Source organism: Euleptes europaea, chromosome 6 (assembly GCF_029931775.1).
Source record: "Euleptes europaea isolate rEulEur1 chromosome 6, rEulEur1.hap1, whole genome shotgun sequence".
In the NCBI taxonomy this organism is placed as follows: domain Eukaryota; kingdom Metazoa; phylum Chordata; class Lepidosauria; order Squamata; family Sphaerodactylidae; genus Euleptes; species Euleptes europaea.
In genome coordinates, this window is record NC_079317.1 from 1,675,512 (window position 1) to 1,698,937 (window position 23,426).

The 23,426-nt window shown below is 49.7% G+C and overlaps 1 protein-coding gene and 1 long non-coding RNA gene across 2 annotated transcripts in view; both read left to right on the forward strand.

Moving 5' to 3' along the window:
* The first annotated feature begins 2,281 nt into the window (after nucleotides 1-2,281).
* The window catches only part of TOGARAM1 (TOG array regulator of axonemal microtubules 1), a 44,357-nt gene continuing 23,212 nt past the window's right edge, over nucleotides 2,282-23,426 (forward strand). Inside the window, exons 1-7 of the mRNA XM_056851078.1 lie at nucleotides 2,282-3,319; nucleotides 6,695-6,746; nucleotides 11,184-11,309; nucleotides 14,307-14,634; nucleotides 15,755-16,007; nucleotides 19,770-20,002; nucleotides 20,801-20,898. Of these exons, the coding sequence (XP_056707056.1) occupies nucleotides 2,282-3,319; nucleotides 6,695-6,746; nucleotides 11,184-11,309; nucleotides 14,307-14,634; nucleotides 15,755-16,007; nucleotides 19,770-20,002; nucleotides 20,801-20,898 (2,128 nt within the window). The remainder of the gene's footprint in view (nucleotides 3,320-6,694; nucleotides 6,747-11,183; nucleotides 11,310-14,306; nucleotides 14,635-15,754; nucleotides 16,008-19,769; nucleotides 20,003-20,800; nucleotides 20,899-23,426) is intronic.
* Nucleotides 6,694-14,388, forward strand: LOC130479088 (uncharacterized). The gene is made up of 3 exons (XR_008933363.1): nucleotides 6,694-6,746; nucleotides 11,184-11,309; nucleotides 14,307-14,388. It is a non-coding gene; the product is annotated as an uncharacterized LOC130479088 (long non-coding RNA).

Below are 23,426 nucleotides of genomic sequence, written 5' to 3' on the forward strand. Positions count from 1 at the left end.
ATGTGTGTCTGTATGTATATAAGAGTCATGCTAGGAAAAGTTCCATCCTGGGATGGTGCAGAGGGAGCTTCTGAGGGACCCGGATGTTCATCTCATAAACAAACAAATAAATAAAAAGTGTGTATGAGTGTGTATGTGTGGATATATGTGTGTCTGTATGTATATAAGAGTCATGCTAGGAAAAGTTCCATCCTGGGAAGGTGCACAGGGAGCTTCTGAGGGACCCGGATGTTCATCTCATAAACAAACAAATAAATAAAAAGTGTGTATGAGTGTGTATGTGTGGATATATGTGTGTCTGTATGTATATAAGAGTCATGCTAGGAAAAGTTCCATCCTGGGATGGTGCAGAGGGAGCTTCTGAGGGACCCGGATGTTCATCTCATAAACAAACCAATAAACAAAGTGTGTGCATATGTATGTGTCTATATACACATACACGTATGTATGTATATAATTCACCGTGGGTCGCCGTGTTAGTCTGTCTGCAGTGGTAGAAAAGGGCAAGAGTCCAGTAGCACCTTAAAGATATTTCCTCGTATGTATATGTATAACGTATATGTGTGTGTAACCAGGAAGTCCCGTATGTTCATTTGATAAATTAAGAAACAAACTGATGTGGTAAACGGGTTCGTTGGGGGAGAGAGAGACCTGAGATCTTATTTCAAGAAAACAGTTTATTTGCAGCTGCTGACTCAGAGGCCCTAATGGGCAGAAATCTCTGAGCCCCGATCATACTGAGGAAGGGATATTTATCCAAATTCAAGATATGACAACCCATCAACATTCAGGGTAGAGCTGATAACACTCCAGACATCGAGGCGGCGCAGTACAGTTCAGTTCTATCCAGTTTCTCCTATCAGTGTTTATAGTTCACTGACTCTCCATGACTCTTGCCCCACTTCCTTAGCACACAGACATACAGAGATATTCTGCCCAGCAACAAGCTATTCCCTGGCTGCCCTAATACATTTTACAGAAAGGAAAGGAGATTATGACAAATTGCTAAATCAGTGGAGCTTCCATAGTCAGGGGAAGTCTACCTGCTGTCACAAAACAAATAAATAAAGCGCGTGTGTGAGTATGTATATATGTGTGTGTCTGTGACTGGATATATGTGTGTGTTTATGTATATACAGGTATATGTGTGTGTATGCATCTATGACTAAACTGAGGCTGTCGTATTTTGGTCACGTCATGAGACGACAAGAGTCACTGGAAAAGCCCGTCATGCTAGGAAAAGTTGAGGGCAGCAGGAAAAGAGGAAGACCCAACAAGAGATGGATTGACTCAATGAAGGAAGCCACAGCCTTCAATTTGCAAGATCTGAGCAAGGCTGTCAAAGAGAGGACATTTATTCAAACCATAAAACAATGATAAAAAAAAAATTCTGCTCTTTTCTTTTTTCTAATTTTACTTAGACGTTATGAAAATAAAGGAGACAAAGTATGACATGTTAAAAAACGTTGGCTATTTGAATCCTGTTAAGGGGGTAAAAACATGTATTTTCCTTTTGTTAATAATCTCCCTCACCCTTTTTCCTTTCCCTGTATCCCCATTTAATATCAGAAATCAATAAAAATATGTATATAAAAAAAAAAGAGAGAGAGAGGACATTTTGGAGGACTTTCATTCATAGGGTCGCCATGAGTCGGAAGCGACTTGACGGCACTAAACACACACATGCATCTATGGCACTGGTTCCCAACCAGGGGTCCATGGACCCCCAGGGGTCCACGAGAACTAAATTAAGGCCTGTGAAACAAAGTTACAAACCCATAATAAATTAATATTTTCAATTAAAAGTTCTCTATTATAAAAATGGACATTCAAATATTATTCTAAGCTTATTGTTTAACTCACCGTTATGATTAAAGTTTATTTTCAAATTCTCTGAATTTTTATTTTGAACCTTGGGGTCCCTGCACCGAACAAAAAAAGTCCCAGTGGTCCCTGGTCAAAAAAAGGTTGGGAACCACTGATCTATGGACACCTACACGTACATGCGGCCCTCAAAGAGGACTACACGCCCCAGCATGCCTCTCCCCGGCCACGTGACCCACCCACCCCCCGACGCCTCGACGCGCCGGCGAGCGAGCGAGCGAGCGCGCGTGCGCCGAGGCGCCGCCGTCGGCGCGAGTGACGCGTTTCCCTGGAGACGGGCGATGCTCCCCTGCGCGGGGCCCGTGGGCGGCGGCGGCGGCGGCGGGGGCCAGGCCAGGCCGCGGCGCTGCGCGGGGCCGTCGTGCTGGCGGGGCGCCAGGGGCCTGGGCCGCCTCCCATGGCTCGCGAGGAGGAGGAGGGGGAGGGCGCGGAGGGGGGCCTGGTGCCGCGGGAGCTGCGGGCGCGGCTGCTGGACGCGCGCGACTACCGGGGCCGGGTGGGGGCGGTGTCGGCGCTGAAGCGGGCGCTGGGCGAGGCGCCGTCGGGGGCGCTGCCGGGGCTGCCGTCGGGGCCGCTGCTGGCGCTGCTGGGCCTGCTGCGGGCGCTGCTGGACGACGGCAACTTCAAGGTGGCGCTGGGCGCGCTGGAGGCGCTGCGCCTGCTGGCCGCCCGCCTGGGCCCCGCCGCCGCCGCGCCCGCCCGCCTCGAGCCCCTGGTGGCCGCCGCCGCCGCCGTGCTGGGCGACCCCAAGCTGGCGGTGCGGCAGGAGTGCCGCCGCCTCTTCCGCGGCCTGATGCGCGCGGCGGGGCCTCAGGCCGTGCTGGACCGGCTGCTGCGGCCCGAGCGCCTGGCGCAGGGGCCCTCGCGCGCGCGGGAGGTGGCGGTGGGGCTCTGCACCGCCGCCCTGCTCAGCTTCCCCGGGCGGGACTTCGACCTGCCGCGCCTGGCCGCCGCCCTGGCCCCGGCCCTGGCCGACCCCAAGCGCCGCGTGCGCCACGCCGCCCTGGAGGCCTTCGCCGTGCTGGACGCCGCCCTGGGGCCCGCCCGCGCCGGGGCCCTCTTCCGCGCCGTGGACGCCGTGGAGCTGCGCGGCGACGACGGCCAGGGCGTGCTGGCCGCCGTCCGCGCCCGCCTGGCCCGCAAGGCCCTGCCCAGGCTGACCGAGCACTGGTTCGTGGAGTACGCCGTGCCCCTGCCATCGTCCTCCTCGTCCTCCTGCCACGCGCCCCCCGGGGCCGACACCGACTGGCTGCTGGAGGGGAACCACCGCATCCAGAGCGCCCACGGCGGGGAGACGCCCACGGCCTCGCTGGGGCCCTTCGCCGCCGGCCGAGGCGGGGGCCCCCGGCGGGTGCTCAGCGCCGGCAAGGGCAAGCTGCCCTGGGAGAGCGAGCAGCGGGGGAGCCCGGCGTACCCGGCCAAGGGGGCCGAACCGGTGAGTCGGCTCGTGCGGCCGCCTTCGACTGAACCAGACACCTTTGACACCCCTCAAGGTCGTTCCCGGCTACTCGGACCGGCGGTGGTTCTGCTGCAGGGTCTCAGGATGAGGACTTTCACGTCACCCGCCGTCAGGTTTTTTTAACTGGCGATGCTGGGGATTGAACCTGGGACCTTCGGTTTACCGTGCAGATGCCGTGTTCAGCTGGGCGCAGCGTGTCCTTTTGGCTTGATGCTCCGGGGCTGCTGTTGCTCAAAGCTGCCTCTGGCATCTGGTGGAGAAAAACGAGGGTGCTTGGAACAACTTTGTAGGCTACACCAGGGCTTCTTAAACTTTTTCCACTCGCGACCCCTTTTCGCCCGAGAAAGTTTTATGCAATCCCAGGTATATAAAATAGGTATACAAATCAAACGTTTACTGATAATAAATCTTAAATTTATTTTAAAACAATGTTTTGGTATACATCTATATTTTACCGTTTATTAAAGACAAAAGCAAATTTTTCACGACCCCCCACATTCAGTTATGTGACCCAATATGGGATGGCGACCCACAGTTTAAGAAGCTTTGGGCTAGCCTGCGGTATACAAGGAGGAGGCGCTTGCAAAGGAGATGTCGATAGGCCTCTAGGAGGTGTGTAGTCAAGCATAAACAGTTTGGCAACTTACAAGTTCAGGATAAGATAACACTGTTTTGCCCTCCAGGCGTTAGATCTAATCATCTTCTGAAGGCAGGCTGCACTTCAGACATGTCGCAACTGACTGGAAAACCTCTGCCTGGAAATGTTTTTATGTTAGTTTATCTTGCCCACGTGTAGGCATGCCAATTATGTAGGCCCTGGAGAGAAGATAAGAGTGGGTAGAGGAAAGATAAACACTAATTTCAAAGCTCGCTTATTTTCTCTCGGAGGCCAAACTTTCTTGGCTCTCAGGGAAGCAGCTGTTTGTACACAGGTGGTTTTGCTTTGGGAGCGGTGATATTTGTTGAGTTCGCTGCAGCAAGTCTCAGATGGCCAGCCTGTTGTGGGACAGCAGATGCCTGTGTTCCCTTCTCGTGCTCACTCACAAGGAGTCATCTCTGTTATGTTCCGAAAGGGTTGGGAGAGATGTTGTAGCTGGGGAGCCAGTGTGGTGTAGTGGTTAAGAGCGGTGGTTTGGAGCAGTGGACTCTGATCTGGTGAACTGGATTTGTTTCCCACCTCCTGCTCATGAAGCCAGCTGGGTGGTCTTGGGGTAGTCACATCTCTCTTTGAACTCTCCCAGCCCCACCTACCTCACAGGGTGTCTGATTTGGGGAGGAGAAGGGAAGGTGATTGTAAGCCAGTTTGATTCTCCCTTAAGTGGTAGAGAAAGTTGGCATATAGAAACCAACTCTTCTCCTTCTTAGTGCCTTATTGCTCTAGCCTGAGTGCAGGGTCCTACTGGGAAAGGCCTCAAAGGCTCATATTCTAATCTGAATTTTATTTATGCCTGTGAGTTCTTGGTTTTGGTGTTTCATCGGCTGTTTGGAGATGTTTAAACTCTGTGGACTTGAATGGATCTAGAGTTTTTTTTAATTTATGTTTACTTCATTTATACACTACTTTCCCCCCAGTGGAGACCCAAAGCAATTCACCTTGATGTTGTCTCCTCTGTGTTATCCTTACAACAGTCCTATGAGGTAGGTTAGGCTGAGAGAGTATGACTGGCCCAAGGTCACCCAGCGAGCTTCCGTGGCAGAGTGGCGATATGAACCTGGGTCTCCCAGATCCTAGGCTGACCCTGACTCCTACACCGTGGAGTATCGTGTGCAGTTCTACAGGCCTCACTTCCTAAAGGATGTGGACAGAATGGAGCGGGTGCAGAGGAGAGCGACGAGGATGATCAGGGGCCTGGAGACCAAGCCCTGCGAGGAAAGGCTGAGGGGAATGTTCAGTCTGGACAAGAGGAGGTTGCGAGGGACAGGATTGCTCTCTTTAGGTATTTGAAGGGCTGTCTCTTAGAGGAGGGCAGGGAGCCGTTCCTGTTGGCAGCAGAGGAGAGGACTCGCAATAATGGGTTTAAATTGCAGGAGGAAAGGTACCAGCTGGATATTAGGGAAAAATGTTTTGCAGTAAGAGTTGTTTGACAGGGGAATCGGCTTCCTAGGGAGGTGGTGAGCTCCCCCTCTCACTGGCTGCCTTTAAGCAGAGGCTGGACAAGCACTTGTCGGGGATGCTCTAGGCTGATCCTGCATTGAACGGGGGGGGGTGGACTAGATGGCCTTTATGGATCCCTTCCAACTCTATGATTCCAAGATTCTATGTTTTTTTTTAAGAAAAAGTCTCAAATATACCTTGCCCTATACTTGAACTGAGTTGCAAACTGCTTACCCTATTCTACATGAGAATCTTAATTTCTGCTGTCTGAGAGGTAGGGAAAAAATAAAGTTTGAAGATGGAAAGCAAGTTCTGTGGTAAAGAATAGGAAGTGTGTTATTTGGATAGAAACATTCTCATACAATCACAACAGATAGACCTTATCAGCAAGTGTGGATATTCAGTTAAATTTTATACCTTGCTTTAAGAAGTATTTTGCTCATTCTAAAAGAGAGGGGTATAGTCATGGGAATTTTTTTTTTCAGTGTTCCCCAGAATTTACCAGTTTTCCATGGAGAAAATTGAAAAAAAGTAATGGGGGGGGGGAGTAAAACCACATCCTTTCCCACACACATTTTTGTGTTTTTTCCCAGGTCTTCACATTTCTAACAAGCACTTTCTGATCATGTAAGATAAATGTTATCTGTTACCTATCTTTATGGGTTAGGTGGCTAATCGTAAGCAAACTGTAAGGCCAGGCAATTCTCTCAGGGTCTGAAACTGTTTCCTGCAGTAATGGAGGAAATAGATGTAATTATTAATTTTTGGTACATTCCAATGAGTTCAGCTTGTTACAAATTAACACGCGACGGCTAAAGGTATTTACGGCATCAGCAGACTGGTAACAGTAGCGAGAGTTGGGAGGAGAAGGGGGGGTCTCAGAAATGGAGCCGTTCTTGGGAGGGAGCAGTTGGAAGACCTGTGCCTGATCCATAGTGGGGCCCCATTTCCACAGGTAATCGGCTTACAGAGGTGGGGCAGGAGGGCAGAAAGGAGATACAAATAAATAAATTTGTATATTTATTTAGAAAATGTGTGTGCTGTCTCTCCAGAGAACCTGCTTGAGGCACGCTCACGTTAGAATTCCAGCCAGGTCAAAACTGTTGCCTTACGGTTTTAACGGTTCATAGGAAGGTCAGATGTTCTCCAAATTCTGCGGTCTTGAACTCATTGCAAATGGGAGGTGCATCTGGTTCTTGGGGAGTATGGATAATCTGCTGCATTTTCACATCTTCCCTTTTGTGTTTCTCTTCCAGCTCTCGCCGTCGAGTGATTTCTTTCATTCTCCAAGACTGAGGCCTTCTCAGGGTAAGCCATCGGAGCGCAAAGTGTGGAATGTATGTGAAGCCTGGGGTGGTGGTGGTTTTGGTCATGCTTTCGGGACTGAGTGCGATAGAGGGCAAAGGAGAAGGTGGCCTCCCCTCAGGGTGACAGCCACCTGCTTTCACACGGTCTCAAAGGCACACCCTTTTCCCCTGCTGCATGAGCCAATTTGGCTCTAGGCAATTTAGTGGAGTCAAACAGGAGTTGCTTCCACTCTCACTTACAGTCCAAGCTGAGTCCAACTTCCTCTCCCCCATCCTTTGCTCAGGCTTTTGCCTGCTGGCATATGGCAGGCAAAGGGGGTGGAGAAAGGGGCCTGTGCCCCACCCGGTGCCAAGATGGCAGAGACCAAACACTGGGCCCCCTTGGTCCAGATGCTCTCCTTTCTCCAGCATGGTGTAGTGGTTAAGAGCAGTGGACTCTGATCTGGAGAACCAGGTTTGATTCTCCACTCTTCCACATGAAGCCTGCTGGGTGACCTTGGGCTAGTCTCAGCTCTCCTAGAGCTCTCTCAGCCCCACCTACCTCACAGGGTGTCTGTTGTGAGGAGGGAAAGGGAAGGTGATTGTAAGCCAGTTTGATTCTTCCTTAAGTGGTAGAGAAAGTCGGCATATAAAAACCAATTCTTATTCTTTTTCCTACTTCCTGCTTTGTGAATTGTTGGGAAGGGCACAGGCCCTGATGATGGTTTATAGCAGAAGTCCCCAGTCAGACTGTTGCCTGCTTGTTTCTGGAGGAGTCCGTCCAATTGCTTTTAAATAGAACAAAAATCCAGGGGGCTTGGGATCAACCCCTGCCAGCTGACTGGCTGGTGAGGTACTGATCTCTTCGGTGGCAGCTGCGTTATTTCTGTGCGTCTGTGGCTTCCTCAGATAGATACGGACTTCTAAGTCTCTTGGGCGTGGTGGTCTCTCCCTGTGGCTGTGCAGGGGGCAGGTCCCTCCCCCTCCCTTTGCAAGCGGAACCCAAGCTGCTTCTCTTCCCCAAAGCAAGGAGCCGGTCCCCGCCTCCCGCATGGCAGCCATTTGTAGAACAGGTCACTACCCTTTCTCACCATTTCGGAAGGGACTGCGTGCTCAGCAAGCTTAGGGACCTTTGTACCACAGGACAGTTTCTGAGTCCAAAGTGACTTTTTTGTCATTGTTATTCATGCCACCTGGAAGAACAACAAAAAAACAAAATTTCTTAAAATTTCTGAAGGAATCATAGTTAATAATAATAATAATAATAGTTCAGTTCTGTCAAGCTGCAGCTGACTTATAGTGAACCCCTCATGGGGTTTTCAAGTCAAGAGACGTTACGTGGTGGTTTTCCATTGCCTGCCTGTACGTCTCAACCATGGACTTCCTTGTTGGTTTCCCATCCAAGTACTAGCCAGGGCCAGCTGTGTTTAGGTTCCGAACTTTGAAAAGCTTAAGCTAGTCTGGGTTAAAAGGCATTTTTCTAGTGGCTTAACCTTCATTAAAAAACAAAAACAAAATAATTACAACCTGGATTGTCAGTCCTGTTCATTGTTGACTGATCGATAGAACTATGAGGATATGCATTTCCTTACCTAAATCAGAGTGTCAAGATAGTCTTTGTTCTCTGAAGAGCCCTGAAAATCTTGCAGCATGCGCTGTAAAGGGCATCAGGCATTTCAGATCCATTGCGGCCACCTCCGTAGCGGAGGTCTGCTCTGCTCTGTATGCACCTCCACTCAGGTAAATTTAGCTCCTGACAGGTGTGCCCTAATTTTGGTTTTCTGCATCCCGTCTTGCCTGAATTGTCCAGTTTCTGAATGAAAAGTTCAGCTGCTGATGAACCCAATAATACCAAGACTGGAGACCAAGTCCTATGAGGAAAGGTTGAAGGAGCTGGGTATGTTTAGCCAGGAGAGGAGAAGACTGAGAGGGGATAGGATAACCATCTTCAAGGACTTGAAGGGCTTTCATATAGAGGAGGGTGCCGAGTTGTTTTCTGTTGCTCAAGAAGGTCGGACCAGAACCAATGGGTTGAAATTAAATCAAAAGAGTTTCCATCTAGACATCTGGAAGAATTTTCTAACAGAGCAGATCCTCAGTGGAACAGGCTTCCTCGGGAGGTGGTGAGCTCTCCTTCCCTGGAGGTTTTTAAGAAGAGGCTAGATGGCCATCTGTCAGCAATGCTGATTCTATGACCTTGGGCAGATGATGAGAGGGAGGGCATCTTGGCCATCTTGTTTTAGCTGGTCCCAGTCAAAGACAGCTGCTGTTCCTGGCGAAATGATAACCATCTTCAAGTACTTGAAGGGCTGTCATATAGAGGATAGTGCTGAGTTGTTTTCTGTTGCCCCAGGTCGGTGAGCTCTCCTTCCCTGGAGGTTTTTAAGAAGAGGCTAGATGGCCATCTGTCAGCAATGCTGATTCTATGACCTTAGGCAGATGTTGAGAGGGAGGGAATCTTGGCCATCTTGTGGGCATGGAGTATGGGGTCACTGGGTGTGTGTGTGGAGGGAAGTAGTTGTGAATTTCCTGCATTGTGCAGGGGGTTGGACTAGATGACCCTGGTGGTCCCTTCCAACCCTATGATTCTACCGTGGGCCCTGTGCGAGGTCTGCCTACGCATGGATGCACAGCGGCCTCGCCAGCCGCTCCTCCATTCCGCCTCCCTGGGAATTTCCCCAGGAGCAAACAATCACCCATTCATCCTGCCTCCAAGAGGAGGCAGCCGGGGGTACTGCATGGACCACACAACACAGGAGACCGTTTCAATCCTTGCCAGTTATATCACCCAGACCTATTTATCTTTCTGCCCAAAGCTGTCAGGTTTTTGCAAAAGCTTCAGAAATGAGGTCGGACTGCCAAGTGACAGAGCCAGGGAAGTGCAGCGCTGGCTGCTCTAAAGGGGTTACTTTGTTCAGAAGCAGCAGTTGTGGTTGTCGTGGAAACTAGGCAATTGGGGCCCTTTCAGGAAAAGTGTTGGATTCCTGAAGAACCAAGAGAATAGAAATAGTGGCACCAAGATACTCCTGCTTTTTCCCGGCTGGGGTGGGGGGAGTATTTGCTGGCAGCTTTCCTGTTTTAATTTCATTGTTTGCCTTTTTATGTTTTCTTTCTACAACCACTGTACGGAGTAAGAGACGCTGATGCAGTTGGAAGGGGTTGAAAAAGTGTTTGCAAACGGGCTTAGAGCCAGTTCCTGCATTGCAAGTCCCAAGGGCCTGTTCTTGTGTTCCTTTGCAGGGAGCAGAAAAATGGGGGTGGTGGAGGCTTGCTCCGGGGTTGTGCGGCGGAGCTCGCACTCCCAAATTTGGCAACAGTGGTTAACAGGAAGATGGTAGCCGAGCGTGGATCCTAAACTTGAGAAAGGAATTCTTAGAGAACATAGAACCATTGGTGCATTTTGAAAGGATATAGAAAGCCGGTGGCTTCTAAAACAAAACTGTTCCCTCGCTTTAATAAGTAACCAGCTGTAATCCCTTCTGCCCCCCCCCCCGCCCGTGAGTAATGAGAAGGCCTGTGAAAAGACTAGGCAAGCCCGGCATGCTTTGTTCCCTGCCATTGGCACATTGTGGCGTTTGCCAGGCAGCGCACTCAGCTGGGCGGGTTGTTCAAAGCACCCTTTTTAGAAAAAAGCATATCCGATTTCCTCCAGTTCTGCATATTTAAAAAGTTTTGTTTCGATGTGTATCTTGCCCTGTTTGTAGTTAGTGTGATTAGATCAGGAGGAGGCATTTGTGGGCAGCTCCTGTGTCGCTCCTGATACACCTTGGCAAAGGCTGCTTTCCTGTGTCTTGCCAGCTGACTTCTCCTGCCCTGTGAACGTGAAGAAAGATGGCTGAATGGTTGCCCGGGAGACAGATCCTTTGCATGCAGCCCTTGGGAGCTTTTGTGAGAGTATTCTCTTTCTCTCCCCTCCCCCAAATTCTAAAAAAGGGTGTGAAATTCCTTTTATAGAGCTAAGTGGTAGAGCTGAGGAAGTGGTTTTCCTCCAGGCCAAGGATCCTGGAGGGTTTTGTTTTTTGGCCATCTTGTGGGAGTAGGGGGTCACTGGGGGTGTGGGGAGGAGGTAGGTGTGAATGTCCTACATTGTGCAGGGTGTTGGACTAGATCATAGGTTCCCAAACTGTGCTCCAAGGAGCACTTGGTGCTCTGTGAAGCATCTCCTAGTGCTCTGTGAAGAGATTGGAAAGAAAAATACGACTGTCATTCAGTTCAATCTCTAGGTGGTAGGTGAAAATGAGTGCTCCGTGATGAATTTCTCTTCTGAAAAGTGCTCCATGACTCAAAAAGTTTGGGAAGCTCTGAACTAGATAACCCTGGTGGTCCCTTCCAACTCTGTGGTTCTGTGATTCTGCTCTATGGGTGTCTTTCTTTTTCCTTAATAAACCCATTAAAAATCCTGTGCTGCAAACAGTGCAAGGAAACATGATTGACTGGCCTTTTCCTTTGTGTCTGGAAGGTGGGATGGCCTCTCACCAGCCTCCGCTGTCGGGGAAACACGGGCTGCTGAGTTTGCGTGGAAAGAGCGGCAGCGTGGATTCCGACCTGCAGTTCCTCGGGCTGAATAACCACCGGCACGAGACAGGTACGTAAACGGCTGCCGCCCGGGGAATCTTTGCAAGCACCGGTCCAGTTTCGGTGTGCTTGGCGTGCTCTGTGCCAAGGGGGGCCCCCGCCCAGCACAGCAAGCAGTAATTAGCTGGCCAGTCTCGGGCCTGGCGACCCTGGAAGCAGGGGGCGGCAGCTTTGAAAGTTCTCCAGAGGAATGCTTCCCTGTTGGACTGCCCGAGGCCCCCCGGATTGGCCTTGTGCCCAGTGCAAGACCGTAGAATAATAAAAAATAATAGGAACTGCTACTTCCATAACCAGGGAGTTGAAAGTAAAGGCAGGTTTTCAGGTTAGTACAGTTCTGGCCCCTCTCTCTTGCCCTCAGCAAATGCAGGCACAGATGCACCTCTTTACTTTAATGATATTGTTCACGTGGCCAATTCGGCCCTGAACAAAGTCACCCTGAGATCAAAATAAGAAAAAAAGAAAAAGTAACTATCTAACGAGCCCATAAGAAATTAATATTTTTAAATCTTAATTGTCTGGGAAAGAAAATTGGCAACTGCCAATGTAATATTAAAACCCACCCCTGCTAAAATATCCCTCAGATTATCCAATTTGGAGACTGATTCCCGGATAAAAGGCTTTATCCATCTGTCTCTAGCCTCGCTGAGCAAGTCACAGCTAAACAAAGCATGCTGAAGAGTGTCTATTTGGCCAGAACCACATTGACACACTCTCTCGCAATACGGTACACTATTTTAATGATCCATTAATTCCCCTGATGGAATGGCATTCAGTCTAGGCAACATAAATAGTCGTCCATATCGCGGGATTATCAGAAAATCAAAATATATTGGGAGGGATCGTGACAAGTTTGGACCTAGGTATAGAGGTGAGCACACGCTACGTGTTCTAATTTTAGTACTTCCAGAATCCAGTTTTTGCAATCAGCTCAAGATGCAGGAAAGAGCTGCCGATGGCCCGTTCTCTTTTAGGTCAGATAGAGAGATTCCTAAAGACTGGATACGACATTTGAGCAGTTTACTCCAGGCGGTTTGATAAGAGTCAGCTTGGAGAAGATGTAAATATCCATTCAACTCCGTGGAGAAATAAATCTTAACCCAGAATCTAAAATCCGAGCTTCGAGGGAACTAAGGCCCAGTTCAGCACGCAGTGATACCCCAGCAACACAGTTAGGAGCACCAGTAATTTTACGAAGAAAATAATTCAGAAGGGAATCAATAGATTCTCCACAGGCTTCGACCCGGATCGGCACACCGTATAGAAACTGTGATCCTACTTTACTGTTAAAAACAGTAATGGCAGCAGGAATGTATTGATCACCTTTAGAATAGAAAAATCGGGTTCACAGATGCTCATCTATCTCTCTTGGAGATAGATTAGATTATGATGGGTAGCAGTGTCTGTAACGCTAGAAAAGAGCAAGCGTCCAGGAGCACCTTGAAGACTAACAACATTTCTGATAGGGTGTGAGCTTTCTTGAGTCACAGCTCCCTTCTTCAGAAGTGATCTGTGACTCACGAAAGCTCACACCCTACCAGAAATGTTGTTAGTCTTTAGGTGCGAGTGGACTCTTGCTCTTTTCTACCTCCTTGGAGAGGCACTTGCCGGCCAGGGAGCTCTGTCCTCCCCACCCCCAGTGGGGCAGCAGTGGCTGATTCCAGCAGGAGGGTCAGTTTGCTGACTTTTCTCTTAAGAGGGGAACCTTTTGACTTTGACTGAAGTTGCGTGATGATGGAGCCAGAACGCCAGCCCTGCTCACTTAGCCGTGTTGACTCTGACTGGCAGGGGTCATCTGCAGGTATCGGGCCTTTCTTATCACCTGCTGCCTGAGCTCCATGAACTGGGAATGCTGGGAATTGATATTGAGACAGGGGCTCTGTTTGGTTATCCCAGTGATTCCGGCTTGCATCCGACCATTCTGCTCAACCAAAGAGCCACTTATGTGGAGAAAGTATATAAGAAAGGCCCTGCTGGATCAAACCGAGGCCCACCAAGTCCAGCAGTCTGGTCACACAGTGGCCGACCAGGTGCCTCCAGGAAGCCCACAAACAAGATGACTGCAGCAGCACCATCCTGCCTGTGTTCCATGGCACCTAATATAATAGGCATGCTCCTCTGGTACTGGAGAGAACATAAGAAAAGCCATGCTGGGTCAGACCAAGGCCCATCGAGTCCAGCAGTCTGTTCACACAGTGGCCGATCAGGTGCCTCCAGGAAGCCCACAAACAACAACTGCAGCAGCACCATCCTGCCTGTGTTCCGCAGCACCTAATATAACAGGCCTGCTCCTCTGATCTTGGAGAGAATAGGGATGCATCATGACTAGTATTCATTTTGACTAGCAGTCATCGATAACCCTCTCCTCCATGAACATATCTGCTCCCCTCTTAAAGCCTGGTTGACATGCTGTCAGGCTTCAGCAAATACACAGCGTTTCAGGCAATAGATCTCCAATCCAGGCAGAGCAGCGATTCAAAGATTTATTCCAGAAGACAGTGATTTCAGTAAGAGACGCGCAAGGTTGGAATACATGACAGGGGGAGAGTGGATACATTTATAGGGCTGATACAATCGGGTTACAGGAACAAAGAGACAATGTAGTCGTTTCCTGCCGGTAACGACTTAAGTAAAACTGAAACAGATACAATCATGAGCAATCAGTGGAGGAGATGGCCAAGCCCTCGGCTTTGTGCGTGGGACCCGATATCAGATCGAAGATTTACACGGGAGGGTCCCCATACAATTGTAAATCTCTGGCCGGAGCTCGTGTGCAAAACGGGGGAGGAAGGAGTGCACGGAGAACTCCATTTTGTTTGCGGGGAAACCATCTTGTTTGAGCACGGGGCTGTCAGAAGCCCTATCTGACGCATGCTTAGGAGATCACAGAAAATATCTCCATGCTAATAGAGCTTGAAGCGTCTGGCTCATACAGTTTTCTTTTAGGCTGACTTGTGTTTCTGGTTCCTCTTTATCTTATTTACTTTGCACTCTGCCTTTTCTCCTGCAGACTCTGTCCGTGCCAGCCTGAGTTTCACCAGCAAGCCCCAGCGGACCTTCTGCAGCCCGCCCGAGCCTGCCCCGCCTCTCCTAAGCTCCCATACCACCCCGGGGGCTTTCATCCTTCCGTCCTACCCCTTCTCGTCTCCCCGGCACAGTCCAAAGCACGCCTCCCCTCCCACGGACCAGCTGAAGAAGTCACCGGGTCACGGCGGGGTCAACTTCTCGAATTCCTGGCCCCTTAAGAGCTTCGAAGGGCTCCCGAAACCGATGCCCCAGAAGAAGTTCTCCAACCCCGTGGCAGAAGGGGATGCAGGTAAAAGTCCAGGTGAGAACAGAGCCTTGTGCAGGCTTCAGGGTGGTAAGGGGGGGGGAAGGTAGAAGAAGTCAAGGCGGCACCCAAACCAGACCAAGGCCAGATCCCTCTCCCTGGTGCCAGGTGGGAATTCATTCATGGCACCTGAGCTGCTCAGCAGGCATGGTGGGGTTTTGTTTTTATGGCAGTGCAGGGAAGCTGCTGGGGAGACGGAGTTGTGGAAGAAAAGCCTTCTTCTGCAAGCACTTGGCACCAGGCCCCTCATGGGAGGAGAGGGTTCAGCTAGGGTTGCCAGGTCACTTGGATTGGCGGGCAGTTGCCAACTGGCCAGCTCAAGAGCAGGAATCGCGCGCACAATGCGATTACGTCACTTCCGGTTGACTCCTGGAAGTGCCGCATTGCGGTAGGCCGCTTTACCACTCAACCTCCCCAAAACACTAGCATCACTACGCAGCACTTCCAGGAGTAGATCGGCAGTGACGTAATTGCGCTGCTCACGGCTGTGTGCGTGTGATCTCCACCCCATCTCTGCCCCAAAAACCTGCTGCCAGAGAAGAGGGGGGACCTGGCAACCCTAGGCTCGACTCAGCTAAGTCAAGAACCAGGCCTGGCAGCCTCCTGGAGGCCCATGGGAGTCTCCTTTTACTTGCACATTAAATAGTGGGCAGAAAGGTACCGGCTGGATATTAGGGAAAAATCTTTTACAGTAAGAATTGTTCAACAGTGGAATCAGCTACCTAGGGAGGCGGTGAGCTCCCCCTCACTGGCCGTCTTTAAGCAGAGGCTGGACAAGCACTTGTCAGGGATGCTCTAGGCTGATTCTGCATTGAGCAGGGGGTTGGACTAGATGGCCTCTTTGGCCCCTTCCAATGCTATGATTCTATGAAATGCATTCTTTGGTAATAAACATTTGGATCTAGAGCACTGTGAGGGGGCAACTCTAGGGGGCGTATCAGTGGACCTATGGGAGCATCACGGAGTGCAACACAGGGGGGCCTGCAGTGGAGGGAGAGCGTTGTTGGGCATCCTTCTTGAGCAGAAGTGCCCTTTGCCCAAGGGGAGGGAGGCTCAGGGCATGGCACAAGCCTCTTGCTTAGTTCTTGAAACCTCCCGCATCTGTCTTGTCTCACAGAGGCGAAGCCCCAGGAGGCTCCTCCGATTCAGCTGAAGCCCGCCTTCGTGAGGTCCCCGGCTTCACGGAAAGGCCTGAACGGGACCAAGCCGGTGCCTCCCATCCCCAGGGGCGTCAGCCCCTTGCCAGAGAAAGCGGAGTTCGGCAGCGTGGGACACAGGAACGGAGAGCCGGAAGACATCTGGCTGAGCGAGCGGGACCGGGGGCTGGCCATCGACCTTTCAGAGTTGGACGTCAGTGAGAAGGAGCTGGATGAAGAAGAGGTGGGGTGGTGGTTGTTTTTTATGGTTACTCTTAAGAAGGGAGGGAGGGCAAATCTGCCTGTTCTCCCCATGGCGCTTCACTTAACAGGAAATTTATGCAGCCAACTCTTCGGGAAATGGGAATGTTCAGTCTGGAGAAGAGGTTGAGGGGAGACATGATTACTCTGTGAGAGCCACGTGGTGTAGTGGTTAAGAGTGGTGGACTCTAATCCAGAGAACCGGGTGATTCCCGGCTCCTCCCCATGAGTGGGGGACGCTACTCTGGTGAACCTGGTTGGTTTCCCCGCTCCTACACATGAAGCCAGCTGGGTGGCCTTGGGCTATTTCTCCCCGAACTCTCTCAGCCCCACCCACCTCACAAAGTGCTTGCTGTGGGGAGAGGAAAGGAAGGAGAATGTAAGCTGGTTTGAGTCTCCTTAAAAGGTAAGAGAAAATTGGCATATAAAAACAATTCTTCAAGGAGAATGGGGTGCTGTTTCAGTTGGCTGTGGAGTATAGGACTTATTATTATGGGTTTAAATTATGGGTGGGGAGATATCTGTGGGATATTAGAAAAACCTTTTTAACAGTCAGGGTAGTTCAGTGGTGGAATGGGTTGCCCACGGAGGTCTTTAAGCAGAGATTGGATGATTATTTGTCAGAGATGCTTTAGGTGATCCTGCACGGTGCGGGAGGGTTGAACTGGATGGTCTTTAGACCCCTTCCACCTTTTTAATTCTGTGATATGGATTGGTTGAAATCCCTTTTTGACTGAAGGATTGATCCATTTGTATTGAGAACTGTGCGCACAAAAAGATCTCCTACGACAGTTTTTTGTATTGTCTTATGAAAATCTTCCCGATGGATGTGTCGAAGCTTATGAAGGCTACTGCCTGTTTTCTCTCACCACCTTCCTCTAGTGCTGAATGTCAGCTTTTGGTGAATAGTAAACGTAGCACCCCCTGACCTGGATAGCCCAGGCTAGCCCCATCTCGTTGAATCTCAGAAGCAAAGCAGGCTTGGCCCTGGTTATTACTTGGATGGGAGACCACCAAGGAATACCAGGGTTGCTGTGCAAAGAAAGGCACTGGCAAACCACCTCAGTCTCTTGCCATGAAAACCCCTATACTGGTTCGCCAATTAGGCACTTTACACACACAAACCCAGCAGCACTACAGCAGCACCTAGTGACAGAAAATGGGCATTACAGCATCGTGCGAAGCTGCCAAATCTGTGCGTCTTCTTTCAAAGTAGATAGATCGCGATGGCTAGCCGTGATAGTCTGTCTGGAGCAGTAGAAAACAGCAAGAGTCCAGTAGCACTTTAAAGACTTAACAAAATTTCTGGTAGGGTATGAGCTTTTGTGAGTCACAAGAAGAAGAGTTGGTTTTTATATGCCGACTTTCTCTACCACTTAAGGGAGACTCAAACTGGCTTACGATAACCTTCCCTTCCCCTCCCCACAACAGACACCCTGTGAGGTAGGTGGAGATGAGAGAGCTCTAAGAGAGCTGTGACTAGCCCAAGGTCACCCAGCTGGCTTCATGTGGAGGAGTGGGGAAACCAATCCGGCACCTTCAGCTTTATTGGAGGAAAAATTCAGGAAGTTGCCAAGAGCACAGTGGGAGTGCCCGTGTGGTGCGGGAGAACTGGAAAACACAAACCACGTGCTCCTCAGATGTGGCTATTACGAGGGTATTCGGCGGAAGCTGATCCATCCACTTATTAATTTAATGAAGTCAGAGGAAGAGGTAATGAAACTTCTTTGGGATGGGGACTCTTTTTGTCTCTCTCAAGTTGCCAAATTTTGCGCTGCTGCAATTAAGGGCCGTACGGGAAAGGTGACCATTGGCAATGGCTAATTTGTATCTGATCATAGAATCATAGAGTTGGAAGGGACCACCAGGGCCATCAAGTCCAACCCCCTGCACAATGCAGGAAATTCACAACTACCTCCCCCCACACACACACCCAGTTCCTAGAAGATGGCCAAGATGCCCTCCCTCTCATCATCTGCCTAAGGTCACAGAATCAGCATTGCTGACAGATGGCCATCTAACCTCTTCTTAAAAACCTCCAGGAAAGGAGAGCTTACCACCTCCCGAGGAAGCCTGTTCCACTGAGGAACCGCTCTAACTGTTAGAAAATTCTTCCTAATGTCTAGACGGAAACTCTTTTGATTTAATTTCAACCCGTTGGTTCTGGTCCTACCTTCTTGAGCAACAGAAAACAACTCGGCACCCTCCTCTATATGACAGCCCTTCAAGTACTTGAACATGGTTATCATATCCCCTCTCAGTCTTCTCCTCTTCAGGCTAAACATACCCAGCTCCTTCAACCTTTCCTCATAGGACTTGGTCTCCAGACCCCTCGCCATCTTTGTTGCCCTCCTCTGGACACGTTCCAGCTTGTCTACATCTTTCTTAAATTGTGGTGCCCAAAACTGAACTCAACTCTAGTTGAGGACTAACTAGGGCAGAGTAAAGCGATACCATCACTTCGCGTGATCTGGACACTATACTTCTGTTGATGCAGCCCAAGACTGTGTTTGCCTTTTTAGTTACAGCATTACACTGCTGACTCATGTTCAGTGTTTGGTCTACTAAGACCCCAAGATCCTTTTCACACACACTACTGCTCAAACAAGTCTCCCCCATCCTATAATTATACATTTGATTTTTCCTACCTAAATGCAGAACTTTACATTTGTCTTTGTTGAAGTGCATTTTATTAGTTCTAGCCCATTTCTCCAGCCTGTCAAGATCATCCTGCATCTTGGCTCTGTCTTCTACCGTATTTGCTAGCCCTCCCAATTTAGTATCATCTGCAAATTTAATAAGCATCCCCTCTATTCCTTCATCCAAATAATTTATAAAGATGTTGAACAACACAGGACCCAGCACAGATCCCTGAGGAACTCCACTAGTCACTTCTCTCCAAGTGGACGAGGAACCATTAACTAGCACTCTTTGGGTACGATCTGTCAACCAGTTGCAGATCCACCTAACAATAATAGGATCTAACCCACATTTTCCCAATTTGTCAACTAGAATACTATGTGGAACCTTATCAAAAGCCTTACTGAAATCTAGATAAACCATGACTACAGCATTCCCCTGATCCAGCAAGGTAGTAACTTTCTCAAAAAAGGAGATAAGATTTGTCTGACATGACTTATTCTTGAGAAACCAGTCCTGGCTCTTAGTGATCAGATCCATCCTTTGTAAATGCTCAAGGACTGACTGTTTGATGATTTGTTCGAACGCTTTTTCTGGTATCGAAGTCAAGCTGATGGATCGGTAGTTACCTGGATCCTCTTTTTTCCCCTTCTTGAAGATGGGGAGAACATTTGCCCGCCTCCAATCTTCTAGCACCTCACCTGTTTGCCAAGACTTTTTTAAAATAATCTGGTAAATTATTGGTTTTAACTGTTTTTAAATTGTAATATTTTTAAACAAGAGAGACCCTAATCTCTCACAGGCTGTATTTAGTCATTTTATTCTGAACTCAAACCCGGTTCTCCCGATCAGAGTCCGCCACTCCAAACCACCGCTCTTAACCACTACACCACACTGGCTCACACCCTACCAGAAATTTTGTTAGTCTTTAAAGTGCTGCTGGACTCTTGCTGTTTTCTATTTTTCAAAGCACCTGCATGCTTCAGGTAGAAGCCTGGTCGACACTCAGGTAACAAGTCTTAGGGAGGCAGCAGACGTATATGGTGTGGACTCAACCTTTTTTCTCCTTGCGGTTCACAGTCTGTGTCTCTTCCCTCCCCTTTAGATGCAGAGTTCTCTCCGGTCTCTACGCAACAGCGCGGCTAAGAAGAGGGCAAAGCTGAGCGGCAGCACCTCTGATCTGGGGAGCCCGGACTCTGTGCTGAAACTAGACCTAACCTCCGAGTCCCCTTCTTGCTTGTCTTCCCCAAGCACCAGCTCCTACAGTGAAAGTGGGGTTTATAGCCAAGAGTCGGTGACATCTCCACTCTCCGCAGAGCCTCAAGGGACGAGGACCATGTGAGTTTTGTCCGGACAAAGGAGGATGTCCTAGATTTTACGCCACCTGGCAAGTGGCTCAGATCAGCAACCCTCCTGTTCACAGGCATTCTTGGTGGCGGCTCCCTCCTGGTGGAACGGCCTGCCTTTGGGAGCCAGGAAGCCCCTCCCCATCATTTCCCAGAATGTGCAAGACAGAAATATTCAAGGTGGTGTTTTAGGAAAGAGATTGGAACTGTGGTAAATGAATGGCCCAGGAGAGCGCCTTTAGAACACCATAGTCCACTGGAGTGGACCAGCATGGTGTAGTGTATAAGAGTGGTGGACTCTAATCTGGAGAACCGGGTTCGTTTCCCCGCTCCTACACACAAAGCCAGCTGGGTGACCTTGGGCCAGTCACAGTTCTCTCTGAACTCTCTCAGTCCCACTTACCTCATAGGGTGACTGTTGTGGGGAGGGGAAGGGAAGGTGATTGTAAGCTGGTTTGATTCTTCCTTAAGTGGTAGAGAAAGTCGGCATATAAAAACCAACTCCTCCTTCTTCTTTCCATCTCTGTGCTAAGTTCACATGTTTAAGGTACCAAAAGAACTGCTCTTAGGAGCTATTCTACACACCCATATATTTCTATTTATTTTATTCATTTACATCATACTGGCTCACTTGATAAATTAGTTCCGTTTCCCTGTGTTCTAAATATTTGGAAAGCACATTTGGGATCCGCCCCGCCATATACCTTATTTTTCTTAAGTGAAAGACATTCTGTATTGAAGACCTTCTTGCAAGGTAGGAATATTTATGGGAGTCCTTCTGTTTTGACAGGTCAGACATTTTCCCTCTGGGAGGCATCTCTCAGCCCACAAAACTCTCACCGTCGCAGAATCGAGGTCCGTTCATCGTAGAACAGAGTCCCGGCACAGGTATTCCATTGGATGCTAAGGGAGAGACCAGATCTGGCGAAGGCAAAGCTGTTGCGGTCGTGTAGAGTTTTTGGACACTCTTGCTGCTGGCGACAGCGCTCTTGAGTGGTTAACTGTCAAGGAGTTGTTAACTGATGACAGGAACTCTGAGCAGTGGTCCCAGCAGAACTGGCGTTTGGTCGGTGGTAGAGATGCTCCCGGCAGCACTAAACTCCCCCAGGAGTGTAGACGGGCCCTGGTTGTTTGGGTTCCAACTGCTGAGGCTGACCTTGGTTTATTTTCAGAAAGGAGAAAGGGGTTAGTAATGCTGCTGCAGTTGTTTTGTTTGTGGGCTTCCCGGAGGCACCTGGTTGGCCACTGTGTGAAGAGATGGCTGGACTTGATGGGCCTGGGTCTGACCCAGCAGGGCTTTCCTTATCTTCTTATGCATACCTGTTCTCTCCAGGATCAGAGGAGCATGCCTATTATATTGGGTGCTGTGGAACACAGGCAGGATAATGCTGCTGCAGCTGTATTGCTTGTGGGCTTCCTAGAGGCACCTGGTTGGGCACTGTGGGAAAAGACTGCTGGACTTGATGGGCCTGGGTCTCATCCAGCAGGGCTTTTCTTCTGTTCTTCTGTTCTCTCCAGTATCAGATGAGCATGCCTATTCTATGAGGTGCTGCGGAACACAGGCAGGACACAGGCTGCTGCAGTGGTTTGGGGGCAGGACACAGTCTGCTGCAGTGGTTTGGGGGCTTCCTGGAGGCACCTGGTTGGCCACTGTGTAAACAGACTGCTGGACTTGATGGGCCTGGGTCTGATCCAGGACGGCTTTTCTTATGTTCTTATGGGTGTAGAAGGGCCGCTCCATACAACTGTGGGTTATGCTGCTTCCTTCTCCGTTTCCAGGGGTGAAAAAAAAAAGACAGGTGGATGGATGACAAGATGGTGCGGAGGCTGTCATCTTTCCTCAGGTCGGTCCCCGTGCCTGCTCTGCCCGCTGTTCTCTTTTCATATATTTTTTTTTTTGGCTGCAACTTCTGCAACTGAGGAGGGGCCAACGCTCAGTGGGGGGATGGAGCACCTTCTTGGCATAGAGAAGGGAGCATCCCTGGCAGTCAGAGGAGAGGAGGCTGATCCTGATGGACTAGTGGTCTCACTTTATGTAAGGCAACTTCATGTGACTGAGCTGTATGTGTAATATATGGGATGAAGTCCAGTGGATCCCTTTATCTAACTGAGGTGCTTTCTTCTGGCAGAAGAACACTCTCCTTCAAGTTTCCTTCCTCCAGAGAAAAGCACCATTGCGAGTGGAACGGATCCATGGTTTCCAACTCCCAAAACCGTTCTGTCATTTACCCTAAGTAATCAGCGCTCTTTGCGTGCTTAATACATGTTTATCCCATAATTTTCTCGAGGCGCTCGGGGCAGTGTCCGTCATTCTCCTGTCCGTTTTATCCTCCCAACAGTCTCCCCGGGGTGCAGGTTAGAGGTCACCCAGCGTGTTTCCATGGCCGAGTTGGGTTTTTTTGCTGGATTCTAGCCTGATGCTGCAACCAGCACCCCCTGTTCGGTCATCCTTATAATGTTTTGGTGAAGGAGCATGCAAATGGAAGGCTGACTGAAGCTGGGAGGCAGCAGTTGTCAGAGGTCACCCAGTGAGGATGCACCTCTGTTGGGGCTGGAATCTTTAAAGGAGAAAGGCTGCCTGCGTTCGGCACACATAAGAACATCAGAAAAGCCCTGCTGGGTCAGACTAAGCTCCATCAAGTCCAGCTCTCTGTTCACACAGTGGCCAACCAGGTACCTCTAGGAAGGCCACAAACCAGATGACTGCAGCAGCATTGTCCTGTCTGTGTTCCACAGCGCCTAAGATAATAGGCATGCTCCTCTGATCCTGGAGAGAACAGGTGTGCATCATGACTAGTATCCATTTTAGCTAGTAGCCATGAATGCCCCTCTCCTCCATGAACATGTCCACTCCCCTCTTAAAGCCTTCTAAGTTGGCAGCCATCGCCACCTCCTGGGGCAGGGAGTTCCACCATTAGGAGTCCCAACGGGTTGTTGTTTTTAACCTAGAAGCTTTTTCGACACCAGATCTTGCCGGATGAGCTTATCCACTGTCGAAGGGCAGTATAATTTATAACTATTTATAATTTGATTTACTGATTTTAGTATATGGTTTTAATTGTGTTTTACGTATTGAATTATTTTATGATTGTTAGCCGCTGGGAGCCCGGCCCTGGCTGGGAAGTAGAGCGGGGTATAAATATTGAATAAAACAAAACTGGGATTTCCCCCTCCTGGCTCAGAGCACTTGCCTCTGTGGCCGCTCGCTATGGTACAGAAAGCGCAAGAGGGCCTTTCTCCCTGTGTCTGGCTCAAAACCATAGGCGGAGGGTGGGAGGGGGCTCCTTTTCTTCCAGGGCTGAAGGAAGGGGTATCCTCTGGCAAGGACGTCTTCCTCAGGGGGTCCCTCTCAGTCCCGCTTCTTTGCACAGAGTTCCCTGCAGAATCTATCCTGGCCCTTCAATTCTGTCACCATT